The sequence below is a fragment of the Micromys minutus genome, assembly GCF_963924665.1.
Source record: "Micromys minutus genome assembly, chromosome: 22".
Classification (NCBI taxonomy): Eukaryota; Metazoa; Chordata; class Mammalia; order Rodentia; family Muridae; genus Micromys; species Micromys minutus.
In genome coordinates, this window is record NC_137957.1 from 31,513,289 (window position 1) to 31,532,115 (window position 18,827).

Sequence of the window (18,827 nt, forward strand, 5' to 3'; positions counted from 1 at the left end):
TTCTCCCCTGCACCATGTTAATGAGTTACTGATGATCTTTGCAAGTAATTCATTCCCTCTCTTTTGATGTGATGGTAAGTGCAATTGTTACTTGCTACTCATTTTAAATCTTTGTAACTTAAGCAGCTGAGAGCTGTGTTGTGTGTCACTGTCTTTTCATACATTAGCCAACTTGGCAGAATTGTCAAATACCTCAGACCAGGGTTGGCTTTTTTTTTTTTTTTTTTTTTTTGGAAACAGCCTGATAGTAAATACTTAAGATCTTCTGAAAAAAGAAAAAAACAAAAAACAAAAAACCAAAACCAAAACCAAAAAACAATTGCAAAACCCCAAACCTGTGGGTGAAGTGAGAAGGTGTTGGCAGAAACCCCAGCTCATAGTTTTCACACTCCCTGTACTGGAAAAACTCCAGAAGAGTCTACTCTTTTTTAAAAAGGCACAAAATAAAAATAAAAACATTTCTAAGTCTCAAAACTTCCTTCATCTGAGAGAGGTGGCTCCGGGTGAAAACTCATGCGAATGGCAATCACTCCCAGCTTCTGCTTCTGTGGCAGAAGAGCCACCTGCAGGACGGTCTGTTACCTGGGTAGCAGGCAGGGGTGGCAGCTAGACACTTCACAGTCAAACTTTTGAAAATACAAATGTTTTATATATCCCATTTCAGTTAAAAATCCTAATATTTAAGCCAAAAAGAAAACAAGTATCATTTCAAGTTACTAGAGTATGTAATTTTTGCCAACGCGTGTTGAATGAGATACATTCCAATGAACATAAAAAATTTAAAACAAATTTAAGAAATATTAAGTATTATAGCTGTTATTATTTTTAATTAATTTATGATGATATATAAAAATACTTTAATCTCTCAGCTGTTTGTAAGATAATGAAGAGCATAAAACTACAAAGTTAAACATGAGCTTTATTCTAAAAATATATACCACATGTTCTCCAAGGAAAGAGATTAGCAGCAATGATATCCCAAAAGCAATGATGCAGTGTAAGAATTTCTATGTATGTAAATATTTTCTTCTCTTCAAAGAAACAAGGAATTCAATTACTTAAGAAATTTGATTACTTTATAACCGAACAGAAGTAGTATGTATTATATTTTAGGTCTAGAAAACCTTATTATGCCAAAAACCGCATCAAGGTAGGTTTAAGAGAACAATGGGTCCCTGCTAAAATAACTAACAGACAACATCAAAAGCCGTCTAATTAGAACAAACAACTGTGTAAGTTGTGCCTACTGCTTAAAAGTCTGGGAACCTCTCATGATAACCACAGAAGAACTTTATGAGGAAACAAAGAAATTATCCCAGAAACAAATCACTCACACTTGTACACAGCTGCCTACACCAGAACACAAATGCACACACCTTCATACAGCTGTACACAAGTGCACACACCTCTTCAGAGGAAAGTATGATGAGGCAAAAGAGGTTGCCATGTTTGGGATTCAGACATATAAGCGTCAAATTCAATAAATGTATTATTCCTCATCAAATCCTTGAACAACCAAAGAAATCTGAATACAGTCTATACATCAGAAAACAGGGAAATACTGTCAGTGTTTTCAGTTAAATAGAATTCTTACAGTTGTGTTAGCAAAAGCTTTCCGTTGTCAAGATGTACACTAAGAATATCTGGGGAGAAATGTCGACACTGTAAATATTCCTGCCAGCAATGGATGAAGTCATGAGAGCAAATGTCATTACCATTAACCCTGGTGACAGATGCACCTGATCCCTAATACCTTCAGACCCAAAAATTCCTCAGCAAAACAGTAAGTAGAAAATACCTTAAATCTTTGCAAACTTCCAATTTTTTCAGTGACTTCCGCTTCCATGGCTATGACGTCATTCTTGTGTCTCCCGTTCTCTTTCCGCAGTTGCCGCTCCATTTCCACTAAGGTTGTATACTGCCTGATGAGGGACTTTTCATTCACTTGCAGAACAGTGATTTTCCTACTGGTCTCTGAAAGCATTTTCTTCATTTCATTCGAATCCATCTCAAGAGCATTGAGCAAATTCTGGACAGAAGCACAGCGACTTTACTGAGAGAACCGAGGAGCCCGCATGCGCCCCGGCCGACCGAACACTGCTCCCCGTGCTTACATTATATTCTTTTACTTTCACGGCGTCCTGCTGAGCTTGATCCTCAAGTTTTCTCTTCTCCTCTTTTATCATCTCAGAATCTGCTTTCCAGATATCCTTTTCACTATAATAAATGCAATAACGATGAAAAGGAGAATAAAAGAAACCCAGTAAAACGCTTACCCACCAGAGGGATACATTAGAGCATGAGGGCTTTAAAGCTTCTCACTTACCATCTGACAGACAAGAGGTTCAATGTTCACTCAATTTCTTATAGTAAATTAAAGGAGAATCACAATTTTATCAAATTATTGCTATTTCCCTGGCTTATGGCTTTAAAATATTTACGTAATAACTCAGTCCTCACCCAGACATGAAATATATAAGGCAAGTCTACAATATTCTGTGTCAAAAAGAGAAACAGAGAAAACAGGATATTCTAAGCTTTAGCACGTCATTTGAAAAAGGTTTCTTTGAAACCTAATTCAAACATCAAAGGTTTCATACAGAAATGACGTAAGAGATAGCTTTACAGTGCACCAAATGGATTAAAAAAATGTATGTGCGGATGTGTGTGCGCACACATGAGCATGCACACGTGCCTGAATGTGGGGGTGTGACTTTAACTAGAACATGGAATTTGCAAACAAATTATTGTGAAGAAAAAGGGGTTGAGAATATATATATATATAGTTAATATTCCAAACAAAATGTGAAAAAAATCAAATTTCAAACCTCTAACTCTTAAATATGAGTAATAAGTATGTTCAAACATTGAACATGCAAACATTAGAAATCATTAGATTTGAAGAAAACATTTTCTCTTTACTAGTTGGTATCAAATGCAAATTGCTTCTTGATAGGCATAAACCGCTGTGTTCTCTTCATTTCTTGTTGTTATTGTTTTTAAAAAGAGAGGGAGTAAAAGAACAAAAAACATAAAATCAGTTGAATAGAAAAGAGTGTCTTGGGGGAGACTGAAGTTCAAAATATATTGTATGAGAAGAATAGAAGGTATGTTCAAGGTCCAAACAAGAGAAGTAGGTTCAAGAAATCTATTGTACCACACTGTGACTGCAGTGTATTATTACATGCTTGAAAATTTATTAATTAGTAGATTACTGTGTTCTCACCATAAAATAATAAAGGGAATAATAAAGATACTAAACAGGTTGATTTATCTACTTTTACACAAATCCAAATATACTGTATATGCCCAAACAAGTAAAATCTTATTTATGAATGAAAAGAAATCCAAATTGCTCGTTTTGAAGTTTACGTAAGTGCTGTGGTGAACATTAGGAAGAACCACCATATTTACTGCAGCATCTCAGTCATGGTGAACATTAGGAAGAACCACCATATTTACTGCAGCATCTCAGTCATGGTGAACATTAGGAAGAACCACCATATTTACTGCAGCATCTCAGTCACTGTCGCACTTATTCATGCGCCAGCTTTGGTGTTATCATTACTTTTGCCACAAAATGGTTTTGATTTGAACATGAGATTTAATTTTGATTAGATATGTGTCAAATGGAAACACACATTACTCTTCTTCAATGGACAAGGTTCTCCATTCTACAAACTTCTGGAATCATTTTAGAAAATAACTTAATATCCATACAAATTAATCCTCGACCTCTGGGTTTCCTGAAAATTAGCTGGGCCGTAAGTGTGTAAAACCACCACTGTTTTTGAAGTATAATTCCTGAGACTAACATGAGATGGATAAGCTCCGGCAAACGGTCTCTGCTGTTGTGACAGTGACTAGCAATGGCAATGAAACATGTTCCTGACAGTGATTATGTGGAGAAGGATCAATACTTTATTTGTGACTATCAGTACAATACTATATTTATAACATTTTAAAATTATAAATACCTTAGATATTCTTTATATAATAAACTTTGTTGATGACGAATCACTGCAAATTTTCTGTTATAATCTTCAAGAGAATCTTCTAAATGCTTTAATTTCTTCTCTTTATTGTCTAGTTCCTAAAATTTGGTTTATAAATAAGAGTGTAAGTAGCATTAGACTATATTTTGAATCCAAAATGTATATACTCACATTGTAAAACTCACATTCAAACTCCACATTTTCAACATGTCAGCATAAGGTAAAAGAATGAGGCAATACACATAAAAAGTTCTATAAAACAAGCAGATTATTATTTAACTCTGGTAGCTGCAGTAAGCATGAAAACTATCAGATACAGAATTCACCTTAGGCACAACTGTTTATCAGACTGACAACCTAAATACTCAACTCCTATTAGCTAATCACATACTCCTTTGCCAACATACACTCTTGAGCCCCACTAAAATTAGCCTATTTCTTTTAAACATGGTAAAAGTGACTTTTACAGTAACCACTTGTTTGCATGACGTGCATGCACACTGCATATTTTCAGGTCATATGAACACTTGTGCAGTCTACGCTTTCCTTCCACCATGTGGTCCCAGTGATTGAACACAGACACAGGTTGTTACGGCTAGCATCAGGTGCCTTGACATACAGAGACATCTTGCTTTCCCCATTTTCTTTTAATAAAAATAAAAAAACACTAATCCTAAATCAAGCATGACAATACCAGGTTGAAATAATTTGTTGATGGTATCCCTATAATGTTTGAAGATAAGTCATTAATATCTATCTCCATGTACTTAAGAGTAGTGGCCTAAGGTGCACTTTAAAGAAAGGTTTTGTTCTGTCCTTAAAGTTAACTATGTCCGACTTGAGAAGCATAGAAATTCAAATAAAGACAAGATTAATGTCATGCCCAAATATAAAACCAAGAAACCACAACTCGATGTCACACCAATGGATAATATAGAAGTGGGATGCTTACAATTACAAATGTATTTTGTTGATTTTCACTAGATTTTTCTAAGTACAATTATAGGGTACCTGATGCTGTAGATATTGAACTTCATATGAAAATTTGAAAAACACACCATGTTAATTTTAACCCTATTATATAGATGGCAAACAGCACAGAGCACGTCACTGAACAGAGTACCTTTCTAACATGCTGTGGATCAACTCACAGTTTACACAGAAAAGGGAAGCTGGAAGCCAAGTTTACTTGCAAGCTTTTCTTGTGGTTAACAGAAAAGAGATGATTCTGTTAAGAGCCACAACCCTTAGCATTTCATTCTTTCACTTTCTATACTCATCTACTTTATATTGACTGCTTATAATTCTTCATGCTCTTTATATGTCAAATGTATAACATACAAATGAACAAATATCATGAACATGTTTTACATGGAGTCAAGTGAAATACATTTCCTTATATTAGTCCATCTGAGTCACTATCTCCTAACAATCTACTTGTTTATTCTGAGAATTCAAAGGAATTCAGACTAAATTCAAAAGCTGTCAAACCTGTCATTAAGACATAAATTTTCTTTGGTCCAGCGAAGGCTCATTTTCCCAGTGTAGGGGAATGCCAAGGTGCTGAGGTAAGAGAGGGTGGTTGGGAGAGGGAGCACCTTCACGGGGGCAATGGGAGGGGGAGGGGGGATGGGATTGTGAGAAAGGGATAACATCTGAAATGTAAATGCAAAAAGTTTCCAATAAAAAAAAAAAAAAGAAAAGAAAGACATAAATTTTCAGTACCTGCAAAAGATGTATTAAATATTCATTCTGAGAATTGATGATATGGGCACTAGATGGCGATATCCCATCAGGTAGGTCTATGCCTTTGTAAACTACATTGGAGCCTGAAGATTGCCGCAGAAGGTCAGTTTCTTTCTCAAGATGATCAATCTGCAAACAATCCAATGATTAGCGCATTTAGGAAATGTACAAAGCAGCAAGTTATACCGGCATGAATTAACTAAAATAGGCTTTAATTTTTACTTAGAAATGCCTATAATAAGATTTAGAGCTATTATGTTGTCCTTTATAGTACAAGGTGCTTATTTTTCCACATAACTTCTTAAAAAAAAAAAAAAAAAGTGTACAGAAGGTGAGAGACTTTGGGATGTTCGTCCAAAACAGGCCTCAAGGATCTATGTGGAAGAGTGGGCAGAAAGCTCATAAGGACCCGTGGTTGTGCACAGCTCCAAGGACAAAGCATTTTACAGACTCAGCAGGGCATATGCATGTAAGAACTCATCAAGATGGTTGTGACAGCACATTCTACATTTGCACAAGAGCAGTCTGACAAAACCCCAGCACAGAGGGAAGGACGTTGTAACAAAGTCCCATCCCTAGCCAATTTCTAAGTGGTAGCTGTCAGGAGAGGGTTTGAAAGACCCGTTTAATAGTGAAACACTGGGTGTGTCAAGCATAGTCCAGGGTAAGCACCATGCTCAGTAGTTAGTTGGCTCTCCAAGTCACATAGATGTTTGGATGTTTAAAGATGGAGAATGAGAATGAACTGAAGAAGGATCTAAGAAGAAAGTGTGTGGGCAGGATATGATCAAAATATACTATATGAAATTATCAAAGACTCTAAGAGATATGGTCTTAGGGTTGACAGAACGCACAGGACATCTTACCCTGAAGAATCACGGTTTTGGGGAAGTTTCCTATTAAAAATACAGTCATAGGTTTAATATTTTCTTATATTTAATAAAATTTTTACCTTTAAGTTTGCTTTTACCAACTGCTGTGAATAATTTATAGCCTCTTTGCGAGATTCCTTGAGCTCTTGCCTTAATTCTTCATTCCTTCCTGTAAGTTGATCAACTTGGGCTTTCAGATGCAAACTGGCATCGAAAATTCCTTCTGCATTCTTTGATTCAATAGCCTTGTATGTTTACAGTATGAATTATAAATGCAATGAAAAACAGTAAAAATATGCCTTTAAATAACTAATCGTCTTTCTGTGCTCACTGTCATATTTAATAAAAATGCTATTTACATTTCTTGTAAAGTAATATATAAAATTAAAGTTCAGCTTATATTACACAGTGATTACTTCATTAAAGTAAATGCCATTTAGTAAGTATTTATGGATTAGAAAATGATCAGCATTGATATGAGGCAGTTTCTCATTAGCTGAGTAAATACCATTTAGTAAGTATTTATGGATTAGACACTGATCAGCACTCATATGAGCCGTTTCTCATTAGCCGAGCAAATAACTTCCACCCCTTCTGTGTCCAGTAGTCGCATGGTCTGCCAGTCTGGGGACACAGTGACAAGCTGGAGCTGGCACCTGCTCTCCACATCTGCCTGCCATGATAGGCTACACCTGGTGTGTATCCTTTGTCCTTTGTCTTAAGGTGCTTTCTGAGAATTGTATCAGAGCAATGAGACCAGTCCAGGGGCTGGGCTGGCTGACAGCAGACATTAACAGGAAAATGTAACTTACATTAACCAGTCTTTCCAGACTCGGAATGATTAAAGAGGTTTCACCTCCTTTCACATCAGAATCCTTCGGCATGTCCTTAATAGCTTGCAAAATTTCTTTCATACCTTCTTCAAGTTGCTTATTTTCTTCAACTAATTCTTTTACTGTAATTATAATTTTTTCACACTAAATGAATAGACCTTTTCTATAACTTACATTATTTCATGTTCATGACAGATATTTCAAATAGAAAAAAATTTGAAACACAAAAATGGAAATAAAAATTCAACTATAAATTCAACATAAATAGCTGAATTAAACACCAACCTATTTTAGCAATGTACATATACAAATACATATAAATGCAAAATTTACATATATAGCTATATATAGACAGACAGCTAGATAGGTAGCTATGACACAGCTTTATCCTATTAAAAATCTTTAAATGTTTATAACTTTACCTTCACTTGAGCATATAAAATATGTGACACATATTTTCATGAAAACTGGACATAATAATATTCTATAACAATTAACATAGCAATGTAAACTACAAAGATAAGTAACAAAGACTGAGCTTTATATTATAAAAGCAATTAAAGATTTAAAAAATAGGTACAGAGAAGAAAGAGATGAGAGTGACTTACGTTTGTTCTGAAATTTAGTAATTACTGTCCTACTTCTTTCTAAATCTTTTTCCTTTTCAGCCAATTCTCTTGAAAGAAACTCATTCTGAACAAAGAATAAAAATGCTTTGTAAGATATCACAGTAATAAATAGCTTTTAGGTTAAAACAATGTGTTACCGATTCAAGGTTAGCCCACCAGAAAACAAGCTAGAGTGGCATAGGAGTCATCGTTCTACCACAGCCTCCGCCCACGTTCCACATGGCAAGGCACAGGAAGACCTACAGGAGTCGTCCGTCCTTAGTATCCACTACATTGTGGCTTGTAATGGCCGATCTTTATACTACCTGATCTGCCTGGCTTCTCTGATGGTCAAGTTCTAAGTCTGCGTTTCTACTCTGCTCTTCTTGGATCGATAACTCCTGTGCTATGGTTTCATTCTGAAGAAACATTTAATATATTAATTAGGAGAGTCAACAAATTCAATGCAAATGTACTGCGTTTTTAGATTGTTAAAAAAATATAGATCTGTTATAAATGAGTGTTAATGTGTAAATAAAAAGAAATTTTCCCAGAAGTTTATAGAGAACTCCAGTAAAATAATAGTAATAAAAGTAACAGCAGCAGCAGCTGCTGCAGCAGTAGTAGTAGTAATACTGCATGAATATATTTGGAAGAAATCTCACCTGAGATTTAAGGAATACTAGCTCTCTCTGTAGCTGCCCTATGGGATTTTCAAGGGGATGTATCAGAGGTTTGGGTTGAGCAGTAACAGGCACAAGATCTGAAAGATTAACTTGGATCTTTGCTGTCTACATCTCAGTTTGGGAGGGTAAATCACTTTGTCTTTTATCATCTTTCAAACTGAGATCAGCACACTTTATTTTAGAATGCACCTGGTTATCCTCTGATGTTACTTTATCCATACCATGGTCATACGACTGTTGAGAAAATATTGCAGAGCTCTGCCTATGTGAAAACCTCTGCATTAATTCTGAAGCTGTTAGTGATGCTTGAAAAGATGAACTGCTCTTCCGTAAGGACCTGGTTTTCTCTAGTGCTCGATGGTCCCTTGACCCTCTCTTCATACAGTCATCAGGGAGAGAGCGTAAGTATTCACTTCGTTCTTCAGTGCTGTCCTTGCTATAGGTACTGACTAACGACTCTAGGTTTCTCAGAGATCGTAGACATGGTGCTTTAAAGATCTCCCTTATTGTAATAGCTTCTGGAGTTGTGTTGCTGTCTTTCACTGGCATAAACGAGGAGTATCTAGTTAAAGAGACAAAAGGATCCACTGCACTGTCTATCCTACGATGAATTCCAGACAGCATCCTTGACAATGATCGTGTAGTCCTGTTCTTCTCTGTCTCACTTTGGTCTGACTGCAGAACACTGAATGAAGGTCTCCTATGCAGCAGCTCTGTTTTAGCTGAGCTCTTAATCTGTATGCAAAGTAAATAATGTCTCGTTAACCGATCTTCAGATCGCCATGCCATTTAAGCAAGAAAAGTGATTAATTAATAACCTAAGGGACACAGGTGCTGAGATTAACGGAAGAAAAATACTCAGCTGCTAGCATTTTTCCTTCTTCCTAAGTCAGAGCATTACTGTTTTATTTACCTTTGATTGTGTTTCATTCATATTACTGAGGCTCATAAAACTTCGTTTTCTTTCTATTTTATCTTCATGAGAAAAGGTTTCGGTTAGGTTCAGGTCATCAATAGCTAATCCTACATGAAAAATCAATAACAAATAAGAAGCAACACAAGAAAAACAATAATTCCCCTGTATTTCAATGCAAGAATAAAGTTTTAATCCAAAAAAGGTTTAATGTTTTTAAAATCCTTGACCAATATATAGCCAATATAACGCTCTGTTCTAGTTTATTTTTAAGAGCCTACATCAATAAAAAGGTGATTAATTGGAAATATATCATCTTTATCATTTTATTCTGTGTTTATTTAAAAGTACCCATAAGACATTTAAAAATCTACAGAAAATAAATTAAAAGCCATAAAAATTTATTTTATATATTTACATTTTACTTTATTTTTGTGATGCTGGCAAGTGACTGTGCCATTTCTGTACATGCTAAACAAGTGTCCCAATATGAGAATTTCATATGGAGGCTCAGAGAACATGGCAGAAGAGGGGGTAGAAATATTTTAAGAGCTAGAGGACAAAGATGCCTGTGGAAAGATTGAGTCTTTTTATATAACATGAAAGTTACACCCATAAAATTGCAATAGTACAGCTGCATAAACAAGACTTGAATAATGAGAATATCCATTAATATTTTAACATGTATAGAAAGAAAATCACATGGGGCCTCAACATCTGATGAAAAGCTACAGGAAATTAAAAAATTCTGAGAGAGGAGTTATTCGTCTTCCCCTTAGATAAATCCTCTACCATGTACACCAATGCCAAGTGTCAGCCTTAAAAACAAGCACATGAGCCCAACCCTAATGGATTCAGTAGGTTGGGTTTATTGGGTTTATCGATTTATTTACACACACACACACACACACACACACACACACACACACACACACACACACACGAGATGGGGGTAGGATGAGACATGGGAGGCGAAGGAGGGTGAAAAAATAATGTAAATATATTTTAACTTTTAAATGTGTGTAATGCTCTTTCGGATCACCCAAATTTATTTCCCAGAACCCACACAGCAGGCACCTCACAACTGCATCTAACTCCAGCTTCCATGGACAGGCAAACAAAACACACACACACAAATGTGTGTGTGTGTGTGTGTGTGTGTGTGTGTGTGTGTGTGTGTAGAATGATGTTATTATGCAGCAAGGCATTTCCAGGATAAGGCGAAGCCTATCACTGGATGAAAAGGAGGGGCAGGCGGGAAAAGTCTAGGAAGGAGGGAGAAGAAGGGGGGAATCAAGATGGAGAGGACAAAGGAAGATGAATCAGATCCAAGTGGACTAGGTCCTTATCTTGTCTAGGTGGGAGGTTTATATCTTTATTAATTGGCAGTGAATTTATTGTATGGATGTGTTGTGGACTGAGAATTTAACATATAAATCTAATTGTTAAATTACAAGTTTCTAGAGCTTTGCTTTTACTGGGTTACAGGGGATGTGAACAAAGTTTCCAGCGGGCAGAGAGACAACCTGCCTCGGTTCGGAAGCCGTGCTAGGCTATAGAATGCCTGGGGCTAAAGCGACCTTTAGGTGTGGAGACAGTGTGTGAAAGAGGCAGGCAGAGACCAGCAGCCCAGGCACACAGCTCCCCACTGGAGCGGCTCACAACTGTGGACTGAGTGTGCGTGAGCGAACTGGGCGATGCCCACCACGGAAGGAAAGAAACGTGATCTGCTGTGGCTCTTATAAAGATCATATTGTCTTCTTAAAAGGAAGATAAACAAATGAAATGTTAATCTAAGATTAATGAAAACTGTTAGTACATTTTAATTTAAACACTCCCAGTTTACGGCTTTTAAAATATGGAAGCATTGTAAGGACGAAATACAGCAATATAAAAATTACTGTTTTGGATTTTAGATATTAGTCACAATAATGTAGGGATGTCTAGAAGTCAACAGACTGTATACTGAATTTTTTAAAAGTCCATAATTCCAATACAATTTTTTAGCTTCTAATTATTTTTAGCTGTTTCAGATTCAGGATTACATTCAATCATGCCCAGTGTGTCTTTTGTGAGACCACATGCACGGCAGTAGAGTAACGTCATCTTCAACACACAGAGCCCCCACATGCAGCCCGTTTCCCAAGTGCAGACAGCGTAGAGTACCTGATGCTGCACTCCTTCTGCCTCTCTCCTGAGCCATCTGACGGATTTTTCTCTTCAAGTCAAGACGCTCTTCCTCTAGACTTTCGATCTGCAAAGCAGGAATTATTAGTGGACTTCCTGGGTTCAGATCAGAAACATGTCAACTGAGCGTCACTTGCCTCTTTCAGGAGAATCTGGTTCTCAGCTCGGAACTGCTGCTGCTTTACGCGTTTACTGTTCCTAAATTCAGTCAAATCAATCATTGTTTTGGGTTCAAGGCCTGAAATAGAAAGCAAATTAATTACAAACTTAAAAACTTGCAAATGAATGACAAGATCTGCACAGAACACTAAGTATCATTCATTATCGCTGGAAACATGGAGACTCCTACAAGATTTCTAGACTGTTGTACTATAACAAAGCTAAATGTCAACTAATTATGAAAATCACAAAAACACAGATGCAGATGTTGCAAAGGCACTACAATTTATTAACAAATAAATCCTGTCATGAAGTAAACTTGACTCAGTGCCCACTTGAAACTTGATATAGAAATGATGTTTATTTACTTGTTATTTTAATGTTTCAGGAGTATAATATGATTAGACTAAATCAAGTGTTTGGTGTAATGCTTGTCAAATAGCAATCATTATTACTAATGATGTGATTATTGATTTAAACCTCTCAGCTAACCTGGCTCCTAATATGCTTTCATTTTATTTCCTGGTTCATAATAACTAGGAGGTGAAAATCAAGTACCAAGACAGTCTAAATAGTTGTATCCAGACTTTGGATATAAAAGCTAAACCCCTTAAAGACAAGAACCATGGTGTTGGTGACAGCTTTCTAGATAGGTCCAAAGCTATCCATATGCACTTCTAGATGCCTGGTTGTGACCTGACTAGTCAAGTTAATCAGAAATTTAGCCTGACCATCTAGTATAATCCTAAATTCTACCTAAATTGTATCAGAAATAAGAAATCAACATAAAGTATTTGTTTTTCTTCTAGACAAAAATGTCCTAAATTGTCAGCTTAACTCTAAAAAAGCACGAATTGATAGTTGGTATGAAATCACTCTATAAATCACAGTCATTTTAAGGAAACAACTTAGATTTACATTTTAGTCATAATATACCATGTAAAATAGTAGTATTAAATAATTCATCCCTAATTTGAAAAGTATATAAATTCCCAAGTTATATTTGGAAATTACATCTTAGACTAAATGGAACTCCTACAGTTTATAATGTATTTATATGTCCATAAAAGGTTTACAAAGGACTTTTAGATGGCCTCGAAACAAAATCAATACGTAAACTAACAACATATACAGATGTTTCTTATTGCAAAAAAAAAAAAAAAAAAAAAAAAAAAAAACCAGCTGTCCTCTTAAATCCAGCTTAATGCAAAGTGTTTTTCACCATTTGATTATCACTGAAGGCATACTGGGCCAATGAAAGCCATGTTCTTTATCAACTATAGGGCTCCAAACCTACTTTAGTCAGAGTACCTCCACTTTCAGTGGTTTTACAGAAACATTTATTTGGGCAAAAGTACCATCCAGTTGCTTAGAAAAAAATAGACAAACGTAAGGTAAGGTCAATGCACAGGGAATGAAGACCAAGCGTGCACTTTGCTTTGAGTAATAGGCCACTTCCCCTACAAAAGTAAAACCAACCCAACAGAAAACAAAGCCGACTTGAAAATTAGGGTTGAGGACAAAGCAATGTCTTAGAAAACAGCTTACCAGCCCGCTCTCTAAGAGCTTCATTTTCATCAAGGACATCATTGATCTTCATCTCAAGCTTATTGATCTCCTTGGTCAACACTTCAATCTCTCCATCTCTTATTTTAATTTGGGCTTTACAATTCTTTATTTCAATAACAGCATCTTCCAAGCCATATACTCCCTGAAAAATACCCCATCTAACTTCAATATAACAATGTATTTGAACAAACAAATCAAATGTATAAATTTACTTTTTTTTACTAAGGTGATGGGGACACTTACCTAGACCTGTATTTTATATGGCAGACTTTTAATAACTGATACATAAAAATTAAAACAGTACATATAAATGGTACATATTAATCTTTTACTGTGCTTCTTTCCAAATCTAGTAAAAGGGGCAGAGTATGAACATCTGACCCAAAGGCAATGTGACTTAAAATATTACAAATGAAACATTGAGTAGACAGAGATAAACATAAAGGTACAGAGATAAAGCATAAAGAGAGAACCAGGCATACCAATTAGAATGTATATTCAACTGCCTGATGAATCAATACAAAGATATGAAAAGTCCAAATAGATTCAGTTGATAAAGAGAGGCGCCAAAGGCATCCCCATCACAAGTTCATCTAGTCAGTCACTCCTCCATGCTGGCACAAAGGACAGAGATAACAGGATCCAATCCTATTATGTATCAGTGAGACCTGAGCTGCTTGTCTGAAGACAACACTTCATCAAGAGGTTTGGCCAGGAGGTGGATGCAGGAGGGAGAAGGGTAAACGATAATGCCGTCTGAAAACCCCATAACGAACCACAGGATTGGCTATGTGAAAATAAAAAGAACCCTGTACCAAATGTAATTCTATGTATAAACGCATGTGTGGTTTAAATAAACCATTCTCATCCATCCTGACAACGATCCCTTCAAGAGCCAAAGACCATTTAAAAAAACTCAATACCAGATAATAGATGCCTTTTTTCACATTGCTAGCCAAGGTTGTCTAAGACTCTCAAAATATACAGCTTATTGCTGTTGCCCCTGATTGATCCCCAGAGGTAAACAATAAGTCCCAATTAATGAAGACACCATGCATTTCAGAAACTGGGCCTAGAGAGTCCAAGTTGCATCTGATTTTTAAGCCTCTTTCCCGAGGACTATTCACGGTACCAGGAGGCACTATGCAAGCTTGAAAAGATGGAAAGCAATTAACAAGCCCTACCCACCTCTGCTGCTTATGAACCTCAAAGAGAAGCATGACACCAGAATCCTAAGGGAAACTACTCAGTGCTGGTGAAGTCCTGGTTACTGTAGGGCCCACAGCTATCACTTCACTAAAGCAACATAATCCCAACAACAATCTTAACATTTGTCCTTAAACCTACACATAAGTGTAATGCTCTTTCTCTTTTCGGGAGCCCACAGGACCTCCACCCTACACAAAGAACTACACAGGAGCAATTAACAAAGTTGAGCAAGAAATAGTCTTCTCCAGTTAAAAGCACATTTATTTGGTTATCCAATATCCAATAAATACAAGTAATTCCACCTGTTACAGGATATTTGATCGCTCTATGAATCCCAAGATTGTGTTATTTAGTGAAAAAAACCTGTTTCTAGTTGTGGTGTGGCTCAACCACTAGCAAATATCTTTAATCCCTCTGGCTGGGATACAGACACACACTTAGTACACACCTTTAATCCCAAACAAGGAAGGTAAAGTTAGTTTGCAGAAGGAAGCAGCCATGTTTGGTAGATATATCTAATTGACTGTCAGACAAAGTGATGAGTCAGAGAGAGATCTGACAGAATGTGATCCGCCCAACTCTCAGGAGAAGAGACAGGAAAGGGATGCTTCTCAAGAGACAATAGCACAAACAGGGAGAGGAGGCAGGTTTTTCTGGGACAATAGTACAGAGTCAGGTTGCAGATAGATAATGAGCTAGACATAAATGAAGATAGAATAAGCCAGAAAATGAGGATGAGCCAGAAGATTAGATATTGCCAAAGTTAGTTTGAGGCCAATCAGAGCAAAAATTCAGAAGCCAAGAGAGAAGCCAGACTGAATCAGTTAGTTGTCTTGGAGGGGAATTTGAGCCAGAACAGCTGAGTTGAGAGATCAGAAAGAGCAAGGACTGTCTGAGCTTATCCAACAGTAATGTCTCAAAAGCAGGAAGCATTCTAGGCCTAGATAAGATTGTACAGGGGCTAGAAACTTTGAGGACAAGGCCCAGGTTAGAAAACAGAGGCAGTAAGTCTCTCAATCGCCTCTGGTGAATAAAAGATATTTTTACATACACATCCTGATACATAGATATATACATTACATACATACAAGTAACCATAATTAATGACAAAGGACTCGATGAGAGTGAGGAGGGTTATGTGTCGATGGTTTGGAGGGAAGAAAGAGAAGGCAAAATGATGTAATGATCTCAAACATAAGAGGGAAAAATAATAAAATTAACTTAAAAAAAAAGTTTGGAAACAATTCTCTTGATACCAAAAAAATGCTTTAAAGTTTGAATAGTTTAAAATCAAGAGATAGAGAATGTTTTCTACATGGAACACAAGAGCCCCAGAATAAGCTTGATGTAAAGAATAATTTTACACTCTCTGACTGACAAGATAAAAATACTTACAGATTCATAATCTTTTAATCTCTTCAGAGCCTCAACCAATTCTTTGTCCTTTTCCCTAGCATCAGCCTCAGCCAGTTCAGCTGTTCTCTCAGCCTCTTTTGTTTTCTCTTCTAAAATTTGTACTTTTGAGTGAATTTTCATATAATGAGTCTGCTGATAAATGTTTGAAGTGCCTACGGTGTGAACAAAGAAATTACGAAGGAACTGAGTTGAGTAATCCTTATGAATCTATTCCCCAAAAGGGGCAGCATCAACATGGCACAAAAGCTTCTTATGTGTTAGGACTCACTGTAAAGCCAAGGTACTGGTTTGGTTTTATTTAAAAAAAAAAACAAAAAACAAAAAAACTAACCTAAACTAACAAGTAGAGTACAGTTCCTCTAACTGCAAGGATAGAGGTTATGTTTTAAAAGGCTCTAGAAGCCCACTTTACAAAAGCTGCATGTTTGCGACAGAGAATGTTTAGTGATGGTAACAGTCAACATTTCTTTTGACCACTATTAACAGTAAAATACATTTTTCAGCTGGACATACTGCCAACTTAAAAGCTCCAGAAGTATCTTTCCCCTCTGCTTCAACTATAGTCTTGCCATTAATCTACACAAATTAGTTATTTCTTCTAAAGTTTTAAGTTATTTCTTCTAAACTCAACTAGTCTCACAATGTTAAACTCAGTTTTTGTGGAGATGGACCCCAAACTTTACCTTTGGTCTAAAACTGTGCTCAAGAACTTTAAAATCCATATAAAAGTATCTACTGAAGGCCTGCAAGTGAATGCCTAATAAACTATTTTTTTTATTATTTAACATTTTCAAAACAGTAAACAGTACCTTGTCATAGAGCTGCTTTTCTCACAATCCTTTCTAAGGTATAAGTCAAATGTCCTAATGAGTGTCTCCATTTATAATATAAAATATAATAAATCCTCCATTTATCCTATAACCTTCAAAGCAAAGCTAACACTGACTACAGTTGCTACCAAAGTTAGCATAAGGCCAAGCCTACTAGGTTATTCCCACATCCTTTAACAGCTCTCCTGTCTTCTACCCCACAACCATTAGTCTACTGCAAAGCAAGTTAGAGTGAGACTAATTCATACCTAATAAGGTCTTTACAATGAATAGTGAGACCTATTGACAGGGCTTTCAGCATCCTCTTTGATCTTCTGTGCAGCTATTGTTCACTGCAGATTCCTCCAGGCACCCACCCTTACTGATGACTGCTCTGCTGCCCACGATCTTTAACACACTCCCACTGGACTGAACCCTGCCCACTCTTACTCCGGTCCTACCTTTAAAACTTTCAGTTATGCCCAGTGAGACTTTTGCTTCTTTGTCTACTCTAGAATCTACCTATCACTGCTAATGGATTATCTTCAGATTAAGAGTAAGCCCATCTGAACTACTATGCCTTGGTATACTTACACAATGTGGTTTTATAGGAATAGCAGAATTTCAGAAGCATAAGTTAAGAAGATTGGTGGATAGACAGACATTATTACTTAGTCTATGAATAATAACAAACTTTGCAGAAAACTACTTCTGAGGATAATTCACAATAGTTAATGCAATCACCAAACCATCTTTGCTAATTATAGAAAATTTTAAAAATTACATATCCATTTTAACGTCTTCTACAATCTGTCTACTACTAATGTCTAAGTAGTTTCCACCATGAAAAAGATGATATAAAAGTATACATTACTTACAAGTTTAAACACTAGGAATACATGTTGAAATTATTATTTTATAATTATTTAAAAATAGTTATAATTTTTAAAATAGCTTAGTGGCATAACACAATTTTATTTTTATAAAAAGTTGTTTGAAATACAATGATATAGGCAAATCATTTACTTATAAAATACTAAGTTACCTTTGTCTTTTTGGAGTTCATTTTTCAAATCTTCAATAATAAAAGTATTTTTTTCCATTTCTTTTGTATATTGTTCTACTTGTTCAGTAAGCATCTTAATTTGACTGTCTCGTTCCTGGATACCCTGTAAAATATTTTGAAATACCAAATATTTATTAATATGAACATATGTTTTTGTGATAAATAAGAGAATATATTTTCTTGTGGCCAAACTGTTTCTTTTAAACAATTTTTTATTACATTTATTTATTTGTATATGCATGTGTAGGCAGATGTGTGTGTGTGGGGGGGCAGATAACAACTTCTAAGAGTTAGTTCTCTTCTCACCTTGTGAGTTCCAGGGGCTAAATTAAGGCTGTCAGGCAGGATATCAAGTGTCTTTACCTACTTGGTCACCTACCAGACCTAAGAAAGCAAGTTTCTTGTGTGTTCCTCAAACTGTACTATAAAACTGCTAATATGCTAATATTTAAGGATGGAAAATTTTATTCTACAAGTCCTTAATATTCATTGCTTTTGTAACTCCTGATATGGTATTTTTACTCATAGTCCACTGAACCTTATCTTTAGCACTTTCTATGTTTGTTTTCTCTGTTTGTTCTTTTCGTTCAGTTTGGCTCCTGTGCGTTCTACACTCCGCTCAGAAACCAGTTCCGCATCGATGCTCTCATTCTCCAAATATGTCTCAAGTCCATCTTAACTCTTTCCTGGAAATAGCACACACCAAGAGACATGCAGGGTTTCTTTCTGAATGAGTTTGTTTTGCTAAAAACAACCTTT

At 36.1% G+C, this 18,827-nt stretch overlaps 1 protein-coding gene across 1 annotated transcript in view; it reads right to left on the reverse strand.

The window, feature by feature from the left end:
* The window catches only part of CEP290 (centrosomal protein 290), a gene marked incomplete at its 5' end in the record, with an annotated part of 80,619 nt that overhangs the window by 48,080 nt on the left and 13,712 nt on the right, over positions 1–18,827 (reverse strand). The window contains 13 exons of the mRNA XM_080935990.1: positions 1,799–2,029; positions 2,115–2,217; positions 3,978–4,093; positions 5,721–5,870; positions 6,694–6,858; positions 7,426–7,568; positions 8,055–8,139; positions 9,654–9,763; positions 11,820–11,907; positions 11,978–12,078; positions 13,548–13,710; positions 16,173–16,345; positions 18,048–18,171. Coding sequence (XP_080792116.1) covers positions 1,799–2,029; positions 2,115–2,217; positions 3,978–4,093; positions 5,721–5,870; positions 6,694–6,858; positions 7,426–7,568; positions 8,055–8,139; positions 9,654–9,763; positions 11,820–11,907; positions 11,978–12,078; positions 13,548–13,710; positions 16,173–16,345; positions 18,048–18,171 — 1,752 coding nt within the window. The remainder of the gene's footprint in view (positions 1–1,798; positions 2,030–2,114; positions 2,218–3,977; positions 4,094–5,720; positions 5,871–6,693; positions 6,859–7,425; positions 7,569–8,054; positions 8,140–9,653; positions 9,764–11,819; positions 11,908–11,977; positions 12,079–13,547; positions 13,711–16,172; positions 16,346–18,047; positions 18,172–18,827) is intronic.